This window comes from Aphelocoma coerulescens, chromosome 21, assembly GCF_041296385.1.
Source record: "Aphelocoma coerulescens isolate FSJ_1873_10779 chromosome 21, UR_Acoe_1.0, whole genome shotgun sequence".
Taxonomy (NCBI): Eukaryota; Metazoa; Chordata; class Aves; order Passeriformes; family Corvidae; genus Aphelocoma; species Aphelocoma coerulescens.
The window spans coordinates 569022-586661 of record NC_091034.1 but is presented as its reverse complement, the minus strand read 5'-3'; the positions used below and the strand labels follow the sequence as shown (position 1 = coordinate 586661).

Sequence of the window (17640 nt, the reverse complement as noted above, 5' to 3'; positions counted from 1 at the left end):
GGCTGGTGCCTCTTATGTCACACATCAGCCACAAACCTGAGTTTGTGTTACTGAAAGGCAAAATCCTTCTTAAAGGCAGGAGGCAGATGAACCACTTGCCTTTGACAAGGTAAATGTGTGCAAATAAACACGATCACCAGCAGTGCTGGAGCTCTTGTTTGGGCTTCACTACGGACAACAGCAACAGATGTTGTCAGAAGATGACGACCTCAGGCCATGACCTGCTCTGCGTGCCCAGCGACGCCTGGGAGAGGGCTCCAAGGGGCAGGGTGTCAGTGTGCTCCCCTCAGCTTACAAAGACCCCTGTTCACGTCACCTGGCATGCACAGAAATAGCCCAGCAGATTATTCAAACTGCATGGGGCACAAGCCCCATGAATGCTGTAATTCACAGAATCATTTATCTTGGAAAAGACCTCCAAGATCATCAAGTCCAACCACTTGTAGCACAACCACACCAGCTGACCACTCCTGAGGAATCAACAGTGGAACAGGGAGCCTTCAGGATGTTTTTGTGTGTCAGAAACCCTCCTAAAGCAGACATCGAGCTCTCCCTGTGACCCCTCTCTGCTCCCACCCCGGGCCCTGATCGACACCGGTCTGGCACAGCAAGGCCTGATCGCAGCCCCCCCTTCACACACCTCCTCTGGTGTCACACCACTGCACACACTTCTGCTGCCCAGGCTCTGACCACGCTGCAAACGTGGAGAAGAGACCTCCTCCAGCTCAAAACCCAGACAGTGATGTAACAGAAGATGGACTGGTCACAGCCACACGTGCCAGAGCTCACCACACACCTCCTGCCCGGGGACAGCTCTGCAACCAGAGCCAGGCTGGAGCATGCCCTGAAAACCCAAACCTTTGGGCTCATTCTCCCCAGGAACAGGGGCAAAGCCAAAGAGAGGTGACCTGCAGCCACACCATCTCCTGCACAGAGGCAGCCCTGGTCTGAAGGACCTTCTGAACATGCCAGGCTGTAACACGCGGGGACAGAGTCGCAGAGGCCGGCGCTTCCTCGGGCACGGGTCCATGCAAATGCTCCCTTTTAGCCAACACCCACCCCTGAAGGAGGCGAGGTGATTCCGTTGGAAAACTGAGGGATGCACGGAGCACCAGTGTGTCACGTGTCACCTCCTCACATCCGGCTGCCTTTGAGCCCAGACCTTTCAGGCATCAACACAGCAAAGACTTTCTTAGAGACTGTATGTTTTTAATATCTGTGAGTAACTCCGTTCAAACTGTGTGATTAGGTTTTCAATCAGTGAACAGAAGCCTCCTTTGAAGATGTAATAAAATAATAGATGGATCTAACTTTTAACAGAAATGGTCTAGGGGTTTCTGGCTCTAGATTTACACAGCAAGGTAAAGAGGTGCCTGAGCTCAGGCCTGGCTTCCTGTAAGCCATGATGGTTCTGGGGCACATTACCAGGTGTTCCTGCATTAATCTGAACGACCTCTCTTCCAGAGGAAGAGGGGGAAAGGAAAGCAGGAAGACACGGGGACAAGGCTCCTGCAGAGGAACCAAAGACTCACAGCAGCACAGCCTGATCTGGTGCTCCCACCCAGGCCACAAGTCACAGAAATGCTTTAGAAACCGTCCAAGGACTTAAGGAAGTGCTTCTCCCTCTACAAGAGGCTTCGAATGCAGATGGTGAAATTGATCTTCGATGGTGGGACAGGTTCTGTCTTCTGGGAACAAGAATTGAGGTGATTTGAGTTTCCATCACCTCTCGGGAAGGACAAAGCAGACGCATCCTGTGCAGGGACAGATCTGTCCGCTCCAGCCCCACATCTCTTGAGTCTGCACCTCCTCACCCGCCACACTCACCTAACCCTGCCTACACCAGAGAGCCTTCCCAGCTGGATTCTGCCCCTGTGCAATTCCACCCCGGTGCCGTCTGACGTGACATTGGTTAGTGCCAGAAACAGTCATACAACACGTTCAAGCAAAAAGAGGGAGACAAAGACAAAAGCCAAAGAAGCAAACCAAAAGATTCTCAACGTGCCGGAAGCGGTTAGCGCTGAGCTGCTCGACGTTATTTGGGGCAAGGAAGAGGCAGTGGTTTGATGGTTCATGGCATGGCCTGTGCAGAGGTGGGATGGCTGGGGACAGGCAGTGCACACGCAGGGGTTGCCATGCGTCACAGGAGGGGAACATCTGGCATTGCTGGGGCTCAGAACCCTCTGATCCTACAACCGCCGGCATCGAGGACAGGCTGGTTAAACCACGTCACCTTCCAGCCCTCCTCCAGAACAAGGCAAAGAGAGGCTCTGCTCTGCAAAGGCGCAAATGTAAGATGTATGTTATGTGCTGAATGCTCCAAATGAACGGGGTAAGCGGGACTTACCTTTTCTCCCCCTTTCCACAGGTCTGCAAAGTGCAGACCCTCGCGGATCCCGCTCAGGCCAACGTCCCAGCATGCCCTCAGCTGGTGATGTCCCACCCACCACTGAAGACTGCCTAGAGGGGTACAATGCAAGTCTTGTTTCGGTTTTTTTTAAACAAGGTTGCACCTTTTTGTAAAGTTTTCTGCCAGTCATTCTTTATCAACAGTGGGCATTGGGAAAAAAGGCAACTCTACAAAAAGGTGCAAAGTCTGGGGGGAGAGGGGGGGATTTGGCTTACCCCTATCGGCAGGTTCCTCAATGGTGGGTGAGGCGAGACCAAGAGAGGGCATGCTGGGGGCCCGCACCGAGCCAGGGAGGGCAATCCAGGGGTGCTCTGCACTTTGCAGGCCTGCGGAGAGACAAAGAGCGACAGCCGCGTTACCCCGACGCCGAAGGGCTCGCGACGCTCAGCACACGACAGGAGAGGAGGCGCCGCAGCACAACCTGCGCGCCCCAAACACGGGAAACACCGGCGACTGCACGAGGTTTTGGGGACCAGGTGGTGCTCCAAGAGAAACAGTGGCCCTGAGGCAGCTCCAAGACACGGATGTGCACCCCGGAACCGAGGCAGCGGCCACGAGGCTGCTCCCAAACCAGAAATATTACATTGACCCAAAAGTGCTGGGTCTGACTCCTGGAAACCTGCACACTTGGAAGTCGGGGTGATTCAGGGAACTCTTCTGGAACCAGCAGGTTTGAAAGATCCACGATGGCTGTGTCGTTAGACACATCCAGATGGACACAGCGGAAGCAGCTCAATAGCTGAAGTCAGTGATTGCCCCTAACGGCGGCAGCGTCCTCCTCCAGCGGCACTGACGGCGTGGCACGTGCTGGGGGCACCTGTGCCCCAGGGAAAGACATGGCAGAGGCACGAGTGAAGAAGTGATTTCAGAGCGTGGGCAAAGCCAGACACAGGGAAAAGAAGGGAAAGTGAAAGAAAAGCAGGGGAAAAGGTGGGAAAACGAGGAATGAAGTGACTAAAGCAACACAGGGAAGCACAGAGAAAGCAGGAACACAAAGTGATGGGTACATTTTGTTTGTTAGTAGAACCTCCTTGCTCTGTTGGCGTGTTTTGCAGCTCAGCCTCCCAGGCTGACACGCCGGCGCCGGGTTTGTTGAACGACGAACGTGCGACCGCACACGCGACTGCCGGGTCCGGGTGTGGAAACACTTCCACCCTCTCACACAGGGAAACGGGAAGGAGATCGAACCCTTCCCAACCAATACGTACCAGTGACAAACATCCACAACCATTTCCAATTTCCCCAAGTTTTGTCAGCCAAGCAAACATCACCCCTGCATTCATCCTGACAAAGCCAGAACCACCAGAACATCAGAAGAGGCCCAAAAGCCTGAAGAGGGATTTTATCACTGTTAAGGCCAGTTTTTAAATGAGCAAGTTGGGGTAAACTCACACTTCCAGACACGTTTCTTCCCCCAGGGGCTTGCCTCCCAAAATCAGCAAAGGCTGGTGTGAAGTCGGGGCCTCGTGGCAGGATCCGGGGGTCCAGAGTCCTCAGTGGCAATTTCGGCTGATTGACCTGTGCCGGGAGCAGAGCACACAAACAGGGGCTGCTCAGGGGTGCTGAGCTACCAAAGGTCATGCAATCTACAGACAACCTCTGCTAAACCATAATAGTCATATTTAACATCCAAATTAAAGCTTTTAACAAACTGCTCAAGTTTTAGGCATTCACACTTAACTAAAAATAAGCATTTAATTTAAAATACATCTTCTGCAGGTGACTACTGAGGAAACAGGTAGTGAAGAAATATTTCAAGGCTGAGCAGGAATTATGGAGGATAAAATCATGGTAACACGGGCCCATCTTGGTCTAGGAGCACAAAACTGCCACCTTCCCTCAAAGCAATGGCTTTTGTGCCAACATGAGAGATGGGCAACTGAGCCCAGGAAGCTCAAACACAGAACAGTGAGAAACAATCATGGGAAAGTAGAAGGTGGACGAAATAATTTTGGGAATAAAGCTGCATTTTACAATTTGCCTGGGTATGAAACTCAGAGCAGAAATGTTTCTGCACACAAGGATCACCCACATCCCCGAGTCTCAAGAGTGAGTCTGTGGGGCTTCCATCAAAGCCAAGGAACTCCCCAGTTCTCAGTGAGAGTAGAACGAGGCCTTGGTGCCAGCACTCAGAAATCCCAAGCCTAGACCTCCAGCAGAGACAATCAGCTCTGAGATGAGGTTGGAGAGAAATCCCAGAACTGCCTGGGAATGGAGTTCTTAAAGATCTTTTATTAGATCAGCTTATAAATAGCGAAGAAACTGCTTCAGATCAAAAAACAGTTTGCCCAAAAGCTTCTCTCTGCTTTTTAATTGATCTAATAGGTCAATTAATTGATCTAACGGAAGCCACTGCCTCTTCATCCAGCCTTGCGTGGATCCTCAGCTCTTCATGCCTGGCTCATTTTAAATTTTAATAACAACTTGGTATAACTTATCCAGATAAAGACCATCAAAAATGCTTCAGTTTTTAATCATCTGCACACATTCATCAGACACCAACATCTCTATGTGTAGAATTTTGTGACAAGACCAACTATTCCTGCTTCCCACCAAAAGCCTGCATGGAAATGGTTCAGCAATGAGGCATTAGGGGTCTTTTTTTATATCAAAACCCTGCACATACCTGTTTTATGGGCTCTCCTCTCACCTTGTCGAGCACCACGTCGCTGATGGGAGGCAGACCCTCGGGCTTCTGGATACAGGCAGGCATGAACTGGATATCCAGCAGGAATTCCCGGTCGTACTGCTTCTTCCCCTCCGGGTCCAGGGGCTTCCACTGCTCTGTAGGGAGAGAAGTCCCTGAGAGTCACAGGAAACAAACCCTCTGCTCACCCAGACGTGGTTCTGGTAAATCCAAGGGGAAGAGGCTGCTGCAACAGCCTGGGAAATTTCAATTCAAAAAAACTGAAATTGAAAAAAATTGCAAAGATTCAATTAATTTTCATTTTGAAGGGAGAGAGGAGGGGAACAGATGTGGCATTAAAGGGACATAAACAATGGGGACTGTAGAGCCAGGTCCGGAGCAACCACACCCGGATCTGGTCACTAATTCCAGTTCTAACCCATGTGTCTAACTTTGACTTCCACTCTCCTGGGGGATATGGTGGAATGGGGACAGTTCCCAGTTTCTGCGTGAAAATGGCGAAGGTAAAGTGGTTTGTCTGGTGTAAAAGGGAGTCATAAACATGGAGTCAAGGAGAGCAGAGCATGGAACAAAAATACCTTTTGAAAATGTGAAACCATGGAGCTGTGAACAACCCAGGCTGGAGACAACAAGTGGAAGCAAGAGAAGCCACAACCACAGGCCATGATTTGGAATTACAACTTTCCACCTATTTTTCGTGGGGCTTTTTTGGGTGTGGAGGACCCTGCCTGGTGAAAATCACCCCACAAACCTACAGCCACTTTAGCACAAGGAGAATCAGCCTCTGGTGGCCTGGAGATGGGATTTTCGGCACTGGCCACACAGTTTGTTAGAAATTAGGGAAGAAAACATGTTTTATCTGAAGGAAAACATCTGTAGGAGATGCTGCCTTTGGATCTTCCTCATGCCAGACTGCCTTACTCAGTATTTACCAGCCCTTCAGGTATTTATTATTCTTCTATTTCACTCCCTGACACCCAGCTTTGGACTTCTGGGATTGCACCATCTGCACCCCCGCAGAGGCCACGAGCAGGGACTTATTCCAACTATGGGTTTTAACAACTGGGAATGAAAATACACAGCAGAAATTACAAACTTTAGCTCTTTAAGCAGTTTTATTTCTACTGGAAATAGAGTGTGGATGTTTGTCACTGTACTGGTAGGGACAGGAGCTTCAGGATACAGGGGTGCAGAAATGGTTTGGCTGGATCCTGGCTGTAATTCCTGGCCTGTCCCCTGTGCCACACCACCTGTCATTTACCACGGAAAAGCTCCGACACAACAACAAGCAGTTTATGTCGTTTCCTTCTCCTGGAAAACTCTCAATGAGCTGTTTTAATGTGAGGAGCAGCTGGGCAGCACCACAGGAACGATCCCCAATGCAGGGAGAGACAGGGATCAAACACACAATTCCTCCAAAAGGCAGAAACTCCCCTTTCTAAAAAGAGTAGAGCTGAAATCGAGGACTATTGCACAAGTCTGTTGTGTGTTGCTTTTCCACGAATCAATCCAACCCCTCCTGCTGAGTGAAAGGACATCTGAACCCAGCCGGGATTGTTCTGACGGCATCAAGCTGATGAATTATGGATTAACTTCAGGAAGTGCTTGGTTAATGAACTGGTCAGGTACCCTGAGTGTGATGAGCTATCAAGAGGCCTCTGTGTTTCCCCCTCACAATATGATTGAGCTGAATTAAAAAAGGAAAAGCAATTGAGCTCTTTGTCAGAACAAAGTGGTGAAGAAATAACCACTGCAGTGGAATCCCTTAATGGAGGTGCTCCTTGCCCACCAGGTTCTCCAGGTCCTTCCTTATTACTATTATTAGACTCTTTAATTTCTGGGCTCCAAAAAAAATGAGTGTTTTATGTGGAGGGAGTTTCACTTGAATAAGAAATTGCTTAAAAATTGGGAGCAGCTGAGAAGTTGGTCTCAAGTTCTGTCCAAATGAGGTGGATTAACTGAGGTTCAGGTCTATAAATTACAAAATCTTCATAAATAACAAAAAGGTTAGGTCTTCATAAAATAACAGACACACCCTACAGATATCCTATACCCCAATCAATGGAACTGAGCTGGGCAGTGTCCGGACTGAAAACCACAAACTGCTTCTTTTCCTCGATTTTCTAGAAATCCAAAGATCCAGGTAACTGTTTACCCAGGAAATTAAATCTTTATGAGCACACGTATTTGTATTTAGGACCCAATGAGCACTTTCATTTCTTATTTAACCACCTCTTATTTCAGAGGTATATTGGTTCATATGGAATCTCCTGGATGGTTTCCAGCTGTCAATCACACAGGAATCAACTCTCTGCCATTTCCACCATGCTGTAGTCAACATCCAAACGCACAAAATTTTCAAGGAATTAGGGATTTTCTCTTCTCTTGACCATGACCAGCAAGACAAAACCAATTCTCCCCTTTTGCCCCCCTGGAAGATCTCTCACGGCCTGTTGGGTTGCAGATTTCAGCACATGGTGAACACTGAATCCCTTTCCAGCCCCACTGGGAACATCCACAGGGATGACACACGGGGTCTCAGCAGCCCTTCCAGGAGGGAGGCAGAGAAGCAGAGTGGAGCAGGACTTACCTGGTTTGTACTGGTACACAGGCCCCTCTCCGGAGCTCTCTGTGCAACCGGAGTTGGCGTCGGTGCCTTCTCCCTCCGAGATGCTCTCGGCGCCATTCCGCACCAGCTCTGCCTCCTGCTCCCCATTCTCTTCCACAGGTTTCACTGGTTTGAGCTCCGAGGGTTCCCTCTCCAGTTGAAGCCCATGGCTCATTTTCTCCTGGTCGGATTCAAGTACTTTGTCCCCTGAAGGTTCCCCCTCCTCCTTCGGCTGCAGCATGGACAGAAGCAGAGGTTTTGTTGAAAACACCCTGACAAATTCAATGCACGTGGAACAGCTCTTCATGGATTCACACGGCATTTTTGGGAGCAGCAGGAATACAAATGCATCTTACACGGGGATATGGAACACCACATCGAGCCACTGGGTGATTTATTGGCTCACTCCCATGGACAGCCCACTGATAATTAATGGTGTAACTGGAAAGACTCAGCGTTGTCCATGAAATCTCCATGGGACTGGATGGAGGGAACTGTTAAGCCATGAGCAATCCCAGCCTGGAAAGACAACTCTGCTTTCCTTCTCTCCTACTATTCATGATAAAGGGATGGTAAAGGGCACGTGGTGCTTGTTTTGGGGGATTCTTCCTTTAAATGCCTGCTGCCAACTGGAGCAGATCCCACTACAGAAGGTAATGTAAGATCCAGCCACAATTCCAGCATCTCGGCTTCAGAAAAAGCATTAATAGTATCCCTGGCTGTTAATTTTAGAGCTCTCCAAGGACACAGCCTGATTGTGCATTCAGACGAGGAGGCGTCGGAACGCGCTTCTCCCAGGAGAAATCCCAGCACATCTTAGCACTGAACAAAGGAATAACTTCATTGAGGATGCTCTGGAGGAGGCTCCTGCTCCTTTTGCCTCCCCACCTGAGGGCACCACATCCTAAAATGCTTCTTGCAGATTTTTCAAGGGAATTCTCTGAAGAATTCCTCAGTGGAACTGCCAGGTGGTGCAGGAGATGCAACTCCTCCAGGGGAGGATGAGCAAAGTGTGGAGGATGAACCCGCTGGTGCAGCCCCAGTGACACCCTTTGCTCTCCTGCTCTGCATCACATCTGGCCAACCTCAGCTTTTATCTACACACTGGGCAGTCTGAACTTTCACATTTTTACTCTCTTGCTTCCTTTCTGATCGATTCCAACCCCAAATTGACCCAGGATATCAAGCACAGCTCCCTGCTGCAACATCCCTACCAGAACAGCAGTGAGGGAGGTTATCTTCACTCATCTAATCACTCCTGAGGTGGTTTTGCCTGAAAACTTCAGCCATTTTCCTTTGTCAGCTTCTCCATCAGTTGGTCATCAGGAAAACCATCCTTTGCCATGGTATCCCTGTGCAGAAGAACCTGCCCAGTGTCAGGATGGTGGCCTGGGACCAAAATGGGGAGGTGCTGACAGATGCAAACCCACTTTTCCTTCACCCTTCACTGGAAGGGGTTCCTGAGTGCTGGAGGCTGGTGGAAGTCTAGTGGAACCTTCTAGTGGAAGGTGTCCCTTGCCATGGCAGGGGTTGAACGAGATGAGTCTTTAAGGTCCCTTCCAACCCAAACCAGTCTGCGATTCTGTGACTGTATTAGTCATTAAATTAGGCAAACTCAAAGAAACACTGAAGAGCTTTAAGGGAACAGACTGACACCTGTTATCTAAAGGATGCTGAGGAACAGCACAGTTCCTCCCCAAAACCCTGCCCTGGATCCTGTGAGACAATGAGAAAGCAACTCTCTAAAGCACAGTTTCAAGAGAGGAACAGCATCTTTACAGTTGGGTAAAGGAGGACTTTGGTTCCCTCTCACCTCTGTTTCTGCCTCTGTCACCTCCTCAGTGGCTTGGGTCCGGTCTTTTGGTTTCTTCCAGGTCTTTGGTGCAGTTACAGAGGTTTGGGCTGCAATGCAAACGTGCATCTGTTACAACACTGAACGACACGGAGCTGATGTGGCTGTGGGTGCTGAGCTTCCCTCTCAGGGGCTGGTCTGAGGCACAGGAAAATGAAGCAGTCGCTGCCTTGTGGAGGATTCAGCTTGAGTTAACCACTTTTGCTTTCAATGCAGCAATAATGATCATCAGAATGACATTAAAACACAGGAATTGTTTTACAAGTTGCTCATTCAAGCTCCAAGTGGCACTTGGGCTAGCAAGGAGGTCACTGCCAACAGCACAAGGATCATGCAGGGGAAAAAACCTTCAGGAAGTCAAGTTTTTGGAAAAATCAGGTACTGGCTGGGAGGGAAGGTTGTTCTCAATGTATTTTTCTCAAGAATTATAACATCCTTATAATATCAACCATAAACAAGCCCAAATTTCCAGTATCTCATCCAAAAGGAAAACTTCTTCAATCCTGCAGCACTGCCCTGAGCTGGATTTATATTTCAACTTAAAAGCAGGTTCGTAACTCCACCATTAATGATCTCCCTGGCCAAGTGAGTCAAAGGAAACACCACAGAATATTCCCAAGATCAGCACTGATTTACTCCAATCATGTTTTTCCCCTAAAGGGTAGAAGAAACCACACAATATATTAAGAGGAGACAAACCCATTAATCCAATCTGCTCCTAATTTGTGGCAACTGCTCCCAGCTTAAATTCACATTCCAGGCACACATGCCCAGTTAAGAGTCTAAATGGGATTGATTTTGTGACTAAAGTTTACTGCAATCAGATTTCCAGCTCCAGCCTTTGGTCTCCAGCAGATACTGTGGCAAAACCCAGTGTGCACTTCCTTTATCACAGTAAAATACAGTTTTGAATGGTTCTTCACTACGGATAAATAAGAAGCGCTAATAACAGCCAACTCTGTTCCTAAGGGCACGGAGGAAACGGGATTTGCTGTGTTCCCACTGCCCCTAAGGGTAAGTACGAGCTTCAGTGGCTTCTCCAGAGTGTTTCCCTGTTTGGAGGGTTACCATGGGCCTGCAGACACTCTGCAGATTCCCACGGGAATCACCACATCCAGGCCCCAGACCAAAGAGCAACAGGAGCTACCGGTGCTGAAAGACTTTTACCTTCAGGCTGAACACCCCAAAAGTAAAGTCAATTAGAAAAAGAAAGTCTTATTTAAATATTCAAACATCATCTGCTTGTTCACAGAACCAATGGCTGGAAAAATCATCCGGGTCTCCCAAGCTCCAAGTCCTGCACATCTCCATAGGGAGTTGCATCTCCCTATGGAGAGGCTTTAAGGGCAGGGCAGAACCCCAACACAAATCCCCAACTTCCTGGGGGTCAAAGGAGAGGAGAGGAAGGGCCAAGCAGGCCCAGACTGCAACAAACACAGCTTTGTCTCACACAACCCAGGATGAGCCTTTACTGCTGCTCCCAGCAGCTCCCAGCACCTTGGCAAGAACAGCCCAGTTACTCCCACTATCCTAGGGTAAAACCAGGCCTGGGAACGACCACGTGTCCATGCACGCCGTAATTTCTGGAATTCAGCAAAGCACAGATCTAAGCCAGGTTCCCCAGGTCCCTCCATCACAAAATCTCCTCAAATTCAGTGAAAACCAAGCACTTTTCAAAGTGCTGTTTTCAGTCTTCGTGTTTGGTGATGTCACTTCCACACTTCAGGGGTTCCTCCAAGAAGGGATTACGTCTGCACAGCAACAACCTCAATATTGCCACAGCAATGTAATTTAACTGATCAGTCCCAAAGTTTTTAATCAGACAGAATTTCACTCCACTCAAACTCAAACCATGGAAACCATCTACAGTGTAAAATAATGTTTCATTTTTAACTGCACAGAAATAAACTCACGGGTCATGGATTTGGGGCTGGCAAAGGTCCGGGGTGCTTCCTTCCTCAGCTGTCAGGATGTGAACATTATTGCTGCTCAAGAATACATTTTTTCCACCTTTTTTTGGCAAAAGAAAGCTCTGTAGAGGCTGCAATCCTGCCAAGCCTCCCGAATGAGTCTTGCCTTAAATCCCACGACTTCCATGAGCCCGGGGGTTCTGCAGCCAGAGCAACTCCGACCGTGCCCGGGATGGATCTCCAGAGATCTCCAGAGACGCTGCTCAATTTTTCCCCCTCTTAAACTAGCAGACACCAGATTTCTCTTTTTCTGTCAAGCTCACATTTCTGCTTCAGGAGCTGCAAGGAGAATTTGCGCTGATGTGGGTTTAGGTGCCAAACAAAGTTTAGGTAAAAACAAAGTGAGTTTAGGTGCCAACCTTCCCAAACCCCCAATCCAACAGGACAACAGCATTATCCACGTGAAGATGGAGTTTCATCTGTGAGGCTGTAGGGAAATATAAAGTAATGTGTCCAGTTTGGCTCCTGGAGAGGGACAACTCTGGACACTTCTGGTCTTCTTTTCCATTTCCCTCTCCCCAAGTTGAGCAATGTCACGTGCTCTCCAGTAGTTTAACTCCTGCCCAAATGCAGGCTCATTTTTGCCACCATTCACACTTCCAGACCTTGTTTTCAGCTCATTTCGTTCCTTTGGAGAAGGGACACCAGCAAACCCAACCAACACTTGGAGCTCTTATCTCAGCTTACAAGGGGAGATAACAGGAGTGACAACGCAGATTTACTTTAGGATTGGAAAGAGGAGCAAACCCTTAATTCCAGACTATCCCGGACACCACTCCCAGTGGTAACTCCACCACTGCAGGGATCTGCTCAACAGGCCCGACGCTCCCTCAGCCCGTTTCTGCAGCTGTGTCACGTTCCCCAGTGGAACATCTTCCCACAGAATTTACCCACCAGCGAGCGCACGGCCCATCCAGCGGGACACGAGGCCTCTCCCCTCTGATGTGGTGCCAACTGTGAAGCCTAAATTAATACCAGCTCTTGTATTTTTATTTTATTATCCAACATGCCATGAAAGACCAAAGCAAAGACCCACCATTGCCTTCCAGCTCATGGAAAAGAAAGTATATTCCAGTGGCTATGGCAGCAAATCAAGAAAAAGGCGACACCTGATTTATGTTTCTGCCTCTCCAGGTTTCGGTGCTGGAGAATTTTCTCCAAGATATTTCCAATTACAGCCCAAGTTGTTCGTTACAGCCTCCCCAGCTCAGAAACTCTGAGACTCGCCACAGCTGGGCTACTTAATACAGAAATATGTCTCATAAACGAGCTCTGCAAGAAACAGCCCTTTGAATTCCATGTGTATTAAGTTCTTTCAACTTCCTGTGTTCCAAGGAGTTCTGCCTGGAACACACATCAGTCTCTCATTTCCCTCTTTGCTTCTTGTAATAGCCATGATAGAATGATGACATCAAAGGCCTCAGATCTCTGGTAGCACCTTCTTCTGCAGAAATTCCACTTCACCACCACCGTTTTTCCTGTTTTGTTCCCTGGAATGTGCTGGTCCCTCACTGTAGCTGCAGAAACCCCAGAATTTATTAAGAAGCAACAGTTGTTGATGACTTCAGCCAGGGCGATGTTTTTCATGTGGATTGGAGCACCCAGGTCCTCTCTTGATAATCCTTCTCCTTGCAGAGCAGACGAGTAGGAATTAATTACTTCAAAAAGCACGTGCTCTTGCCCCTTGCCCCTTGCAGATAACAGCTGTGCCCATCCTAAAAACTCCAGGCAATCATTCCTGAGGAGGCAGGAACGCACCCCGCGCCCTCAGAACAGGGGGAACGTGTCCCCTGTGGGCAGGTGCTCAGACCAGGAACACAGTCAGCAGCAAGAAACCACCCCCTGGGTCCAACAGCCTGCACTGCTCAGTGCCTTAATGCTCTGAAAACCACCAAATCTTCCCCATTTCATAGGGAAGCACAACCAGTGATGCTGATGAGCAGGGAATGATGATCCAGTGACTCACAGACACAGAGATAGAACCACTAAAGCTGCCAACTTTGCCGTGAGGGTGTTCAGAGTAGGCAGAATTCAGTGTAAAATACATCAGGGGTGCTCCAGTAGAATCCCCTGACCTTGAAAATCTGGTGGAGACTTAATGCCAGTGGAAAAGGAAGAGTGGTGGTTCCCCTGGATCCCCACAGGATCAACTCAGCTCCGGCCTCTCCCTGCAATCACTGACAGAGTTGCTTTGTTGAACTGTAAAAAGAGAACTGCTGCAGGATAAAGATGTTTAAGGGTCTGAATATATTTTCTTTCTCGCCACGGAGCTCGACAGAGCAAAAAAAATCCAAGTCTGGTTTCTCTGACTGTTGGACAGAAGGTGTGTCCTGTAAAACACTCCAGGAACAGGCAAATCCCTTTGCTCATCTCCAAAAAGCTGCCACCTCCAGCACAAAATACGGGATCCACCCGGGAGCCTCAGCAGTGCTGCCCCAGCAGCTCAGGGAGGAGGGGATGAAGGTCTCATTCCCAAAATTAGGCAGGCCAGGTTATAGCTATGAAAAGGACATGCAGGAGGAACTGCTGCAGGAATGAGGTTATCCCAAGAGGTCCCAGCCCTGTCCCAGTCAGCCCAGCTCGGCTCCCTTTAAAGGGAAAGCAGGGGCATGATTTGTGGCCGAGCTGCTCTGTAATAAAAACACCATTCTGCTCAAAACCCCAAAAAATATTGCTCAAAGTCACAGAGCTCACTGCTACCAGCACGTGCTCGGGAAGTTTCCCTTATCCCAGGTTAAATCCTAACTCCAGAGAGCATAAAAATATCTCTTGGCCTTTAGTCCAAGTAAAACACAACAATAAAACCCTTTCTCCTTGCTCCTGAGGGTCAGCATCTGGATTTTCCAATGAATATGGCAGACACACTGCTCCTCGGTCCTGAACTAGCAGGCAGCCTCAGATGATGTTATTTCAATCTCTCTTCCTCTCTCCAAGAAAGAACTGGAAAATTATTGCTGAAAAGAAGGCTGGCAGAGAAATGCAATAGTTCAAGATCATTAAATCAGGGGTAAAGCACAAAAAACCACTTGGAGAGCTTTGTGCTTTATTTGAAGTCCTGAGCTTTTAATAGAAATCTGAGTTTCAAGTCATCTTTTACATGACTTGAGAACTCCTTGTTTCCCTGTTGCCAAAGCCAGTGCCTTGGCTAACGTGTGCTCTGGAGCATAATGACATTACAGCATTAAAATTAATCTTCTGCATAATTAAAAGCCCAAACACTGTAAGTTAATTTTTTTTTAATTTAAACTACAGGCCATTACAAAGCCAGCAATAACACTGCAAGCTGGAACCTGCCTGTGCAAAACCTTATTTACAGAGTCCCATTTCTCCTCTCCTTTGTAAGGAAATTAACTTGGGTTATGAAGTAGCTTGGATTGAAAGAACAACAAGTGCCAGAGCAGTGAAATGACCTGAGTGAAATAAAAATAGAAGAAGATTAACAGGAAAAAATCCTCACGGTCGGTGTAGTGAAGGGATCTTTCTTCTCATCTGTAGATACTGGATTTTAAAATCAGCATATTGAGCATCACACAAACATGGAGCAGGGCCAACCTCAGCCTTTCAGTGCACTCAAAAACAGAGCCCGAGATTTCCCATCGATCAAAGAAAAAACTGAAAAACCCTCTATATGAAATGTTACTTTAAAAAAATGAAACCAACAAGATCCAAATCACAACCGGCTGTTTGTCCTCTTTGTCCCAGCTCAACCAAGTTCCAAGGAATCGAAATAACTGCAGAACAGGGTGCAGAAAATGTGACACATTAAATGCTTTAACACTGCTGGGTGTGAAGAACGGCCCCCATTACATCTCATCCAGCAGCAAATACAACAAATTGATCATTTAACTTCTTTCCCACAATTTAATCTCCAGGAAGTCCTGCAAAAAAAGTAGTTTTCCATAAGGAACACAGAGTGTTAATCCATTCAGTGCCAAACCAGAGATGTGACAGGGGTGAAACCAAAGGCAGGTAACAACACTTGGAGAAACAGGCTGGGTTTTAGAAGGCAGTTGCAGAAATTGCAATTTTTAGTGAGTTTTAAACTGTAAACTGCAAAATTTAAATTTAAAATTGTAAATTGTACATTTTGCTTACATGTGACTTTTGCAAAGGAAAAGCAGAAGCATCAGTAATGGCTGGGCAAGTAGAGGTGTGTGACACTGAGGTGACACTGGGGTGTGACACTGGGGTGTGACACTGGGCTGACCCTCCTGAGTGACACTGGAGTGACTCTGGCTGTCAGTTGTTTGGGTGAGTGTGAAGGTCCATTTCATTTTCCCACATGTGGGAACATCGTGACACATTTTTACAGCTGGAGAAGACCCCACTCCAGCAGTTCTGGAAATTGCTGGCTCAGGGGGTTCATCCCAAGGGCTGCTGGGTCTGAGTGTTAATCAGGCTCCCAAATCCAGAGCCACAGGCCCTCGGACTGACTGCTCACCTTGGGGGAACAGGAGCTGTGGCTACCCCGTCCCTGGAAGTGCCCAAGGCCAGGCTGGATGGGGCTTGGAGCCACCTGGGATAGTGGAAGGTGTTCCTGGCCATGGCAGGGGGTGGCACTGGATGGGATTTAAGATCCCTCCAATCCAAACCATCCTTGAAAAGCAGTGTGCTCTGCATTCCCCCTCCACCAGCCCTGTGTTGCCATGAAAGCACGAGCCCACCCCAGCCTGGGACACACATCCAAGTCAGTGACCAATTCTGAACAAGCAGGAGGGATTTCTACCCCTGCAAAGGAAGATCAGTATTTCACAATCACAGCAGCCACGCAGCACCACCAGGCTTCTTTCTTTTGCTGATAGAAACAGAAACATCTGTTGGGAGAAGAAAAAGCCCCTTTCCTTCATCCTCCAGTTCACCACATGAGCCCACAGAGCTCAGCACTTACCTGGGACAGGACTCTTCCTCGAGTTCACACTCAGAGCCTCCCCGCTCTCCTCCAGTTGCCCATCTGCTTCTGTCTCTTCCTTCTTTTCAGTATCTTTTACCTCTTCACTAAGAGTAGTTCTTGTGCTCTCCTCTCCTTCTAAATCTCCCTGGACAACAGGGAGGGCACTCGGAGATGGGAGAGGAGGTGGAGAAGGAGTTGTAGTGGTAACAGCAGCAACGGAAACCGGAGGAGACGGGGGCGGCGGGGTGGGAGGCGGGGTGGGAGGAGGAGAGGGAGCAGCGTGAGGAGCACTGGGAGATGATGGCACGCTTTCCACCTCTGCTGGGGGAGCCTCGGGGGGCTCCGACTCCACAGTCAACGGCGCAGCTTCCGCCAGGGCCGCCTCTGCCCCGGGCTCGGCCGCGGCCCCCGCGGCCCTGGCGCCGCTCGCGCTGTTACTGACACCGGGCCCGGCCGCCGCCGCGGCGTCACCGGGCGATGCTACTGCACTGCTGGGCTCCGCGCACACCGCGGCACCGGGCTCCTCCGCGGCACGAGGGGCCGCTGGCTCCGTGCAGGGTGTGGCACTGGATGCAGGCATTGCCTCCTCTTTGGGGGAGGCCAGTTCACATTTGTCCTCTGGGTCAGCCACGGGCGGGGGTTTGCTGGACACGGTGACGGCAGCCGCGGGGACAGCTGCGACCGGAGCGGCCGGGGCCGGTGACGGAGCACGAGGAACTTCTGGTGGGGTTTCCACTGAGGTGGGGGCCTCGGTCATCTGCCCAGCTTGATCTTTCTTCTCCCCAGTAGGTTCTGGTCTGAGGACTGGAGAAGGTGGTTTTAATACTGGATCTGGTTTTGGCTTCTCTTCTGGGAAAGGAGAAAAAGAATACTATCAACAGCAAGGCAACTGCATGTTCCTGCCTGCTGCTTTGGCTCCCTTGGCTCCCATTCCTGCATTCTGCCAAGGACCTCTGAGGAAAACACCAGAGGCCCCTGCACCTCACCTGGAATCCAAACTTGAAAATACAACCACTGCCATCCTGAGAAGAGATGGATCTAGGGAGATTCATTGAAACCTTCCAGTGTCTAAAAGGGGCTTATAAAACAAGGAGAGCAACTTTTTACATGGACAAAAAGTTGCAGGACAAGGGGGAATGGGTTAAACCGGAAAAGGAGAGATTTGGAATGGACGTTTGAAAGAAATGTATCAACACAACCCCCAAAATCTTGTGCAGAAAGAAGTCCCTGCACTTATCCCACAATTAGCAACAGACATGGTG

General features: G+C 49.0%; 1 protein-coding gene across 8 annotated transcripts in view; it reads right to left on the bottom strand.

Annotated features, from left to right (window-relative positions):
• The window catches only part of EIF4G3 (eukaryotic translation initiation factor 4 gamma 3), a 142656-nt gene that overhangs the window by 29030 nt on the left and 95986 nt on the right, over positions 1-17640 (bottom strand). For 7 of the 8 annotated variants that reach the window (XM_069035132.1, XM_069035125.1, XM_069035127.1 and 4 more), the window contains 6 exons: positions 16376-17227; positions 9479-9567; positions 7648-7897; positions 5037-5194; positions 3803-3928; positions 2626-2736 (listed from right to left, as the gene is read on the bottom strand). In XM_069035132.1, coding sequence (XP_068891233.1) covers positions 2626-2736; positions 3803-3928; positions 5037-5194; positions 7648-7897; positions 9479-9567; positions 16376-17227 — 1586 coding nt within the window. The remainder of the gene's footprint in view (positions 1-2625; positions 2737-3802; positions 3929-5036; positions 5195-7647; positions 7898-9478; positions 9568-16375; positions 17228-17640) is intronic. The other variant, XM_069035130.1, reaches the window with a different exon arrangement.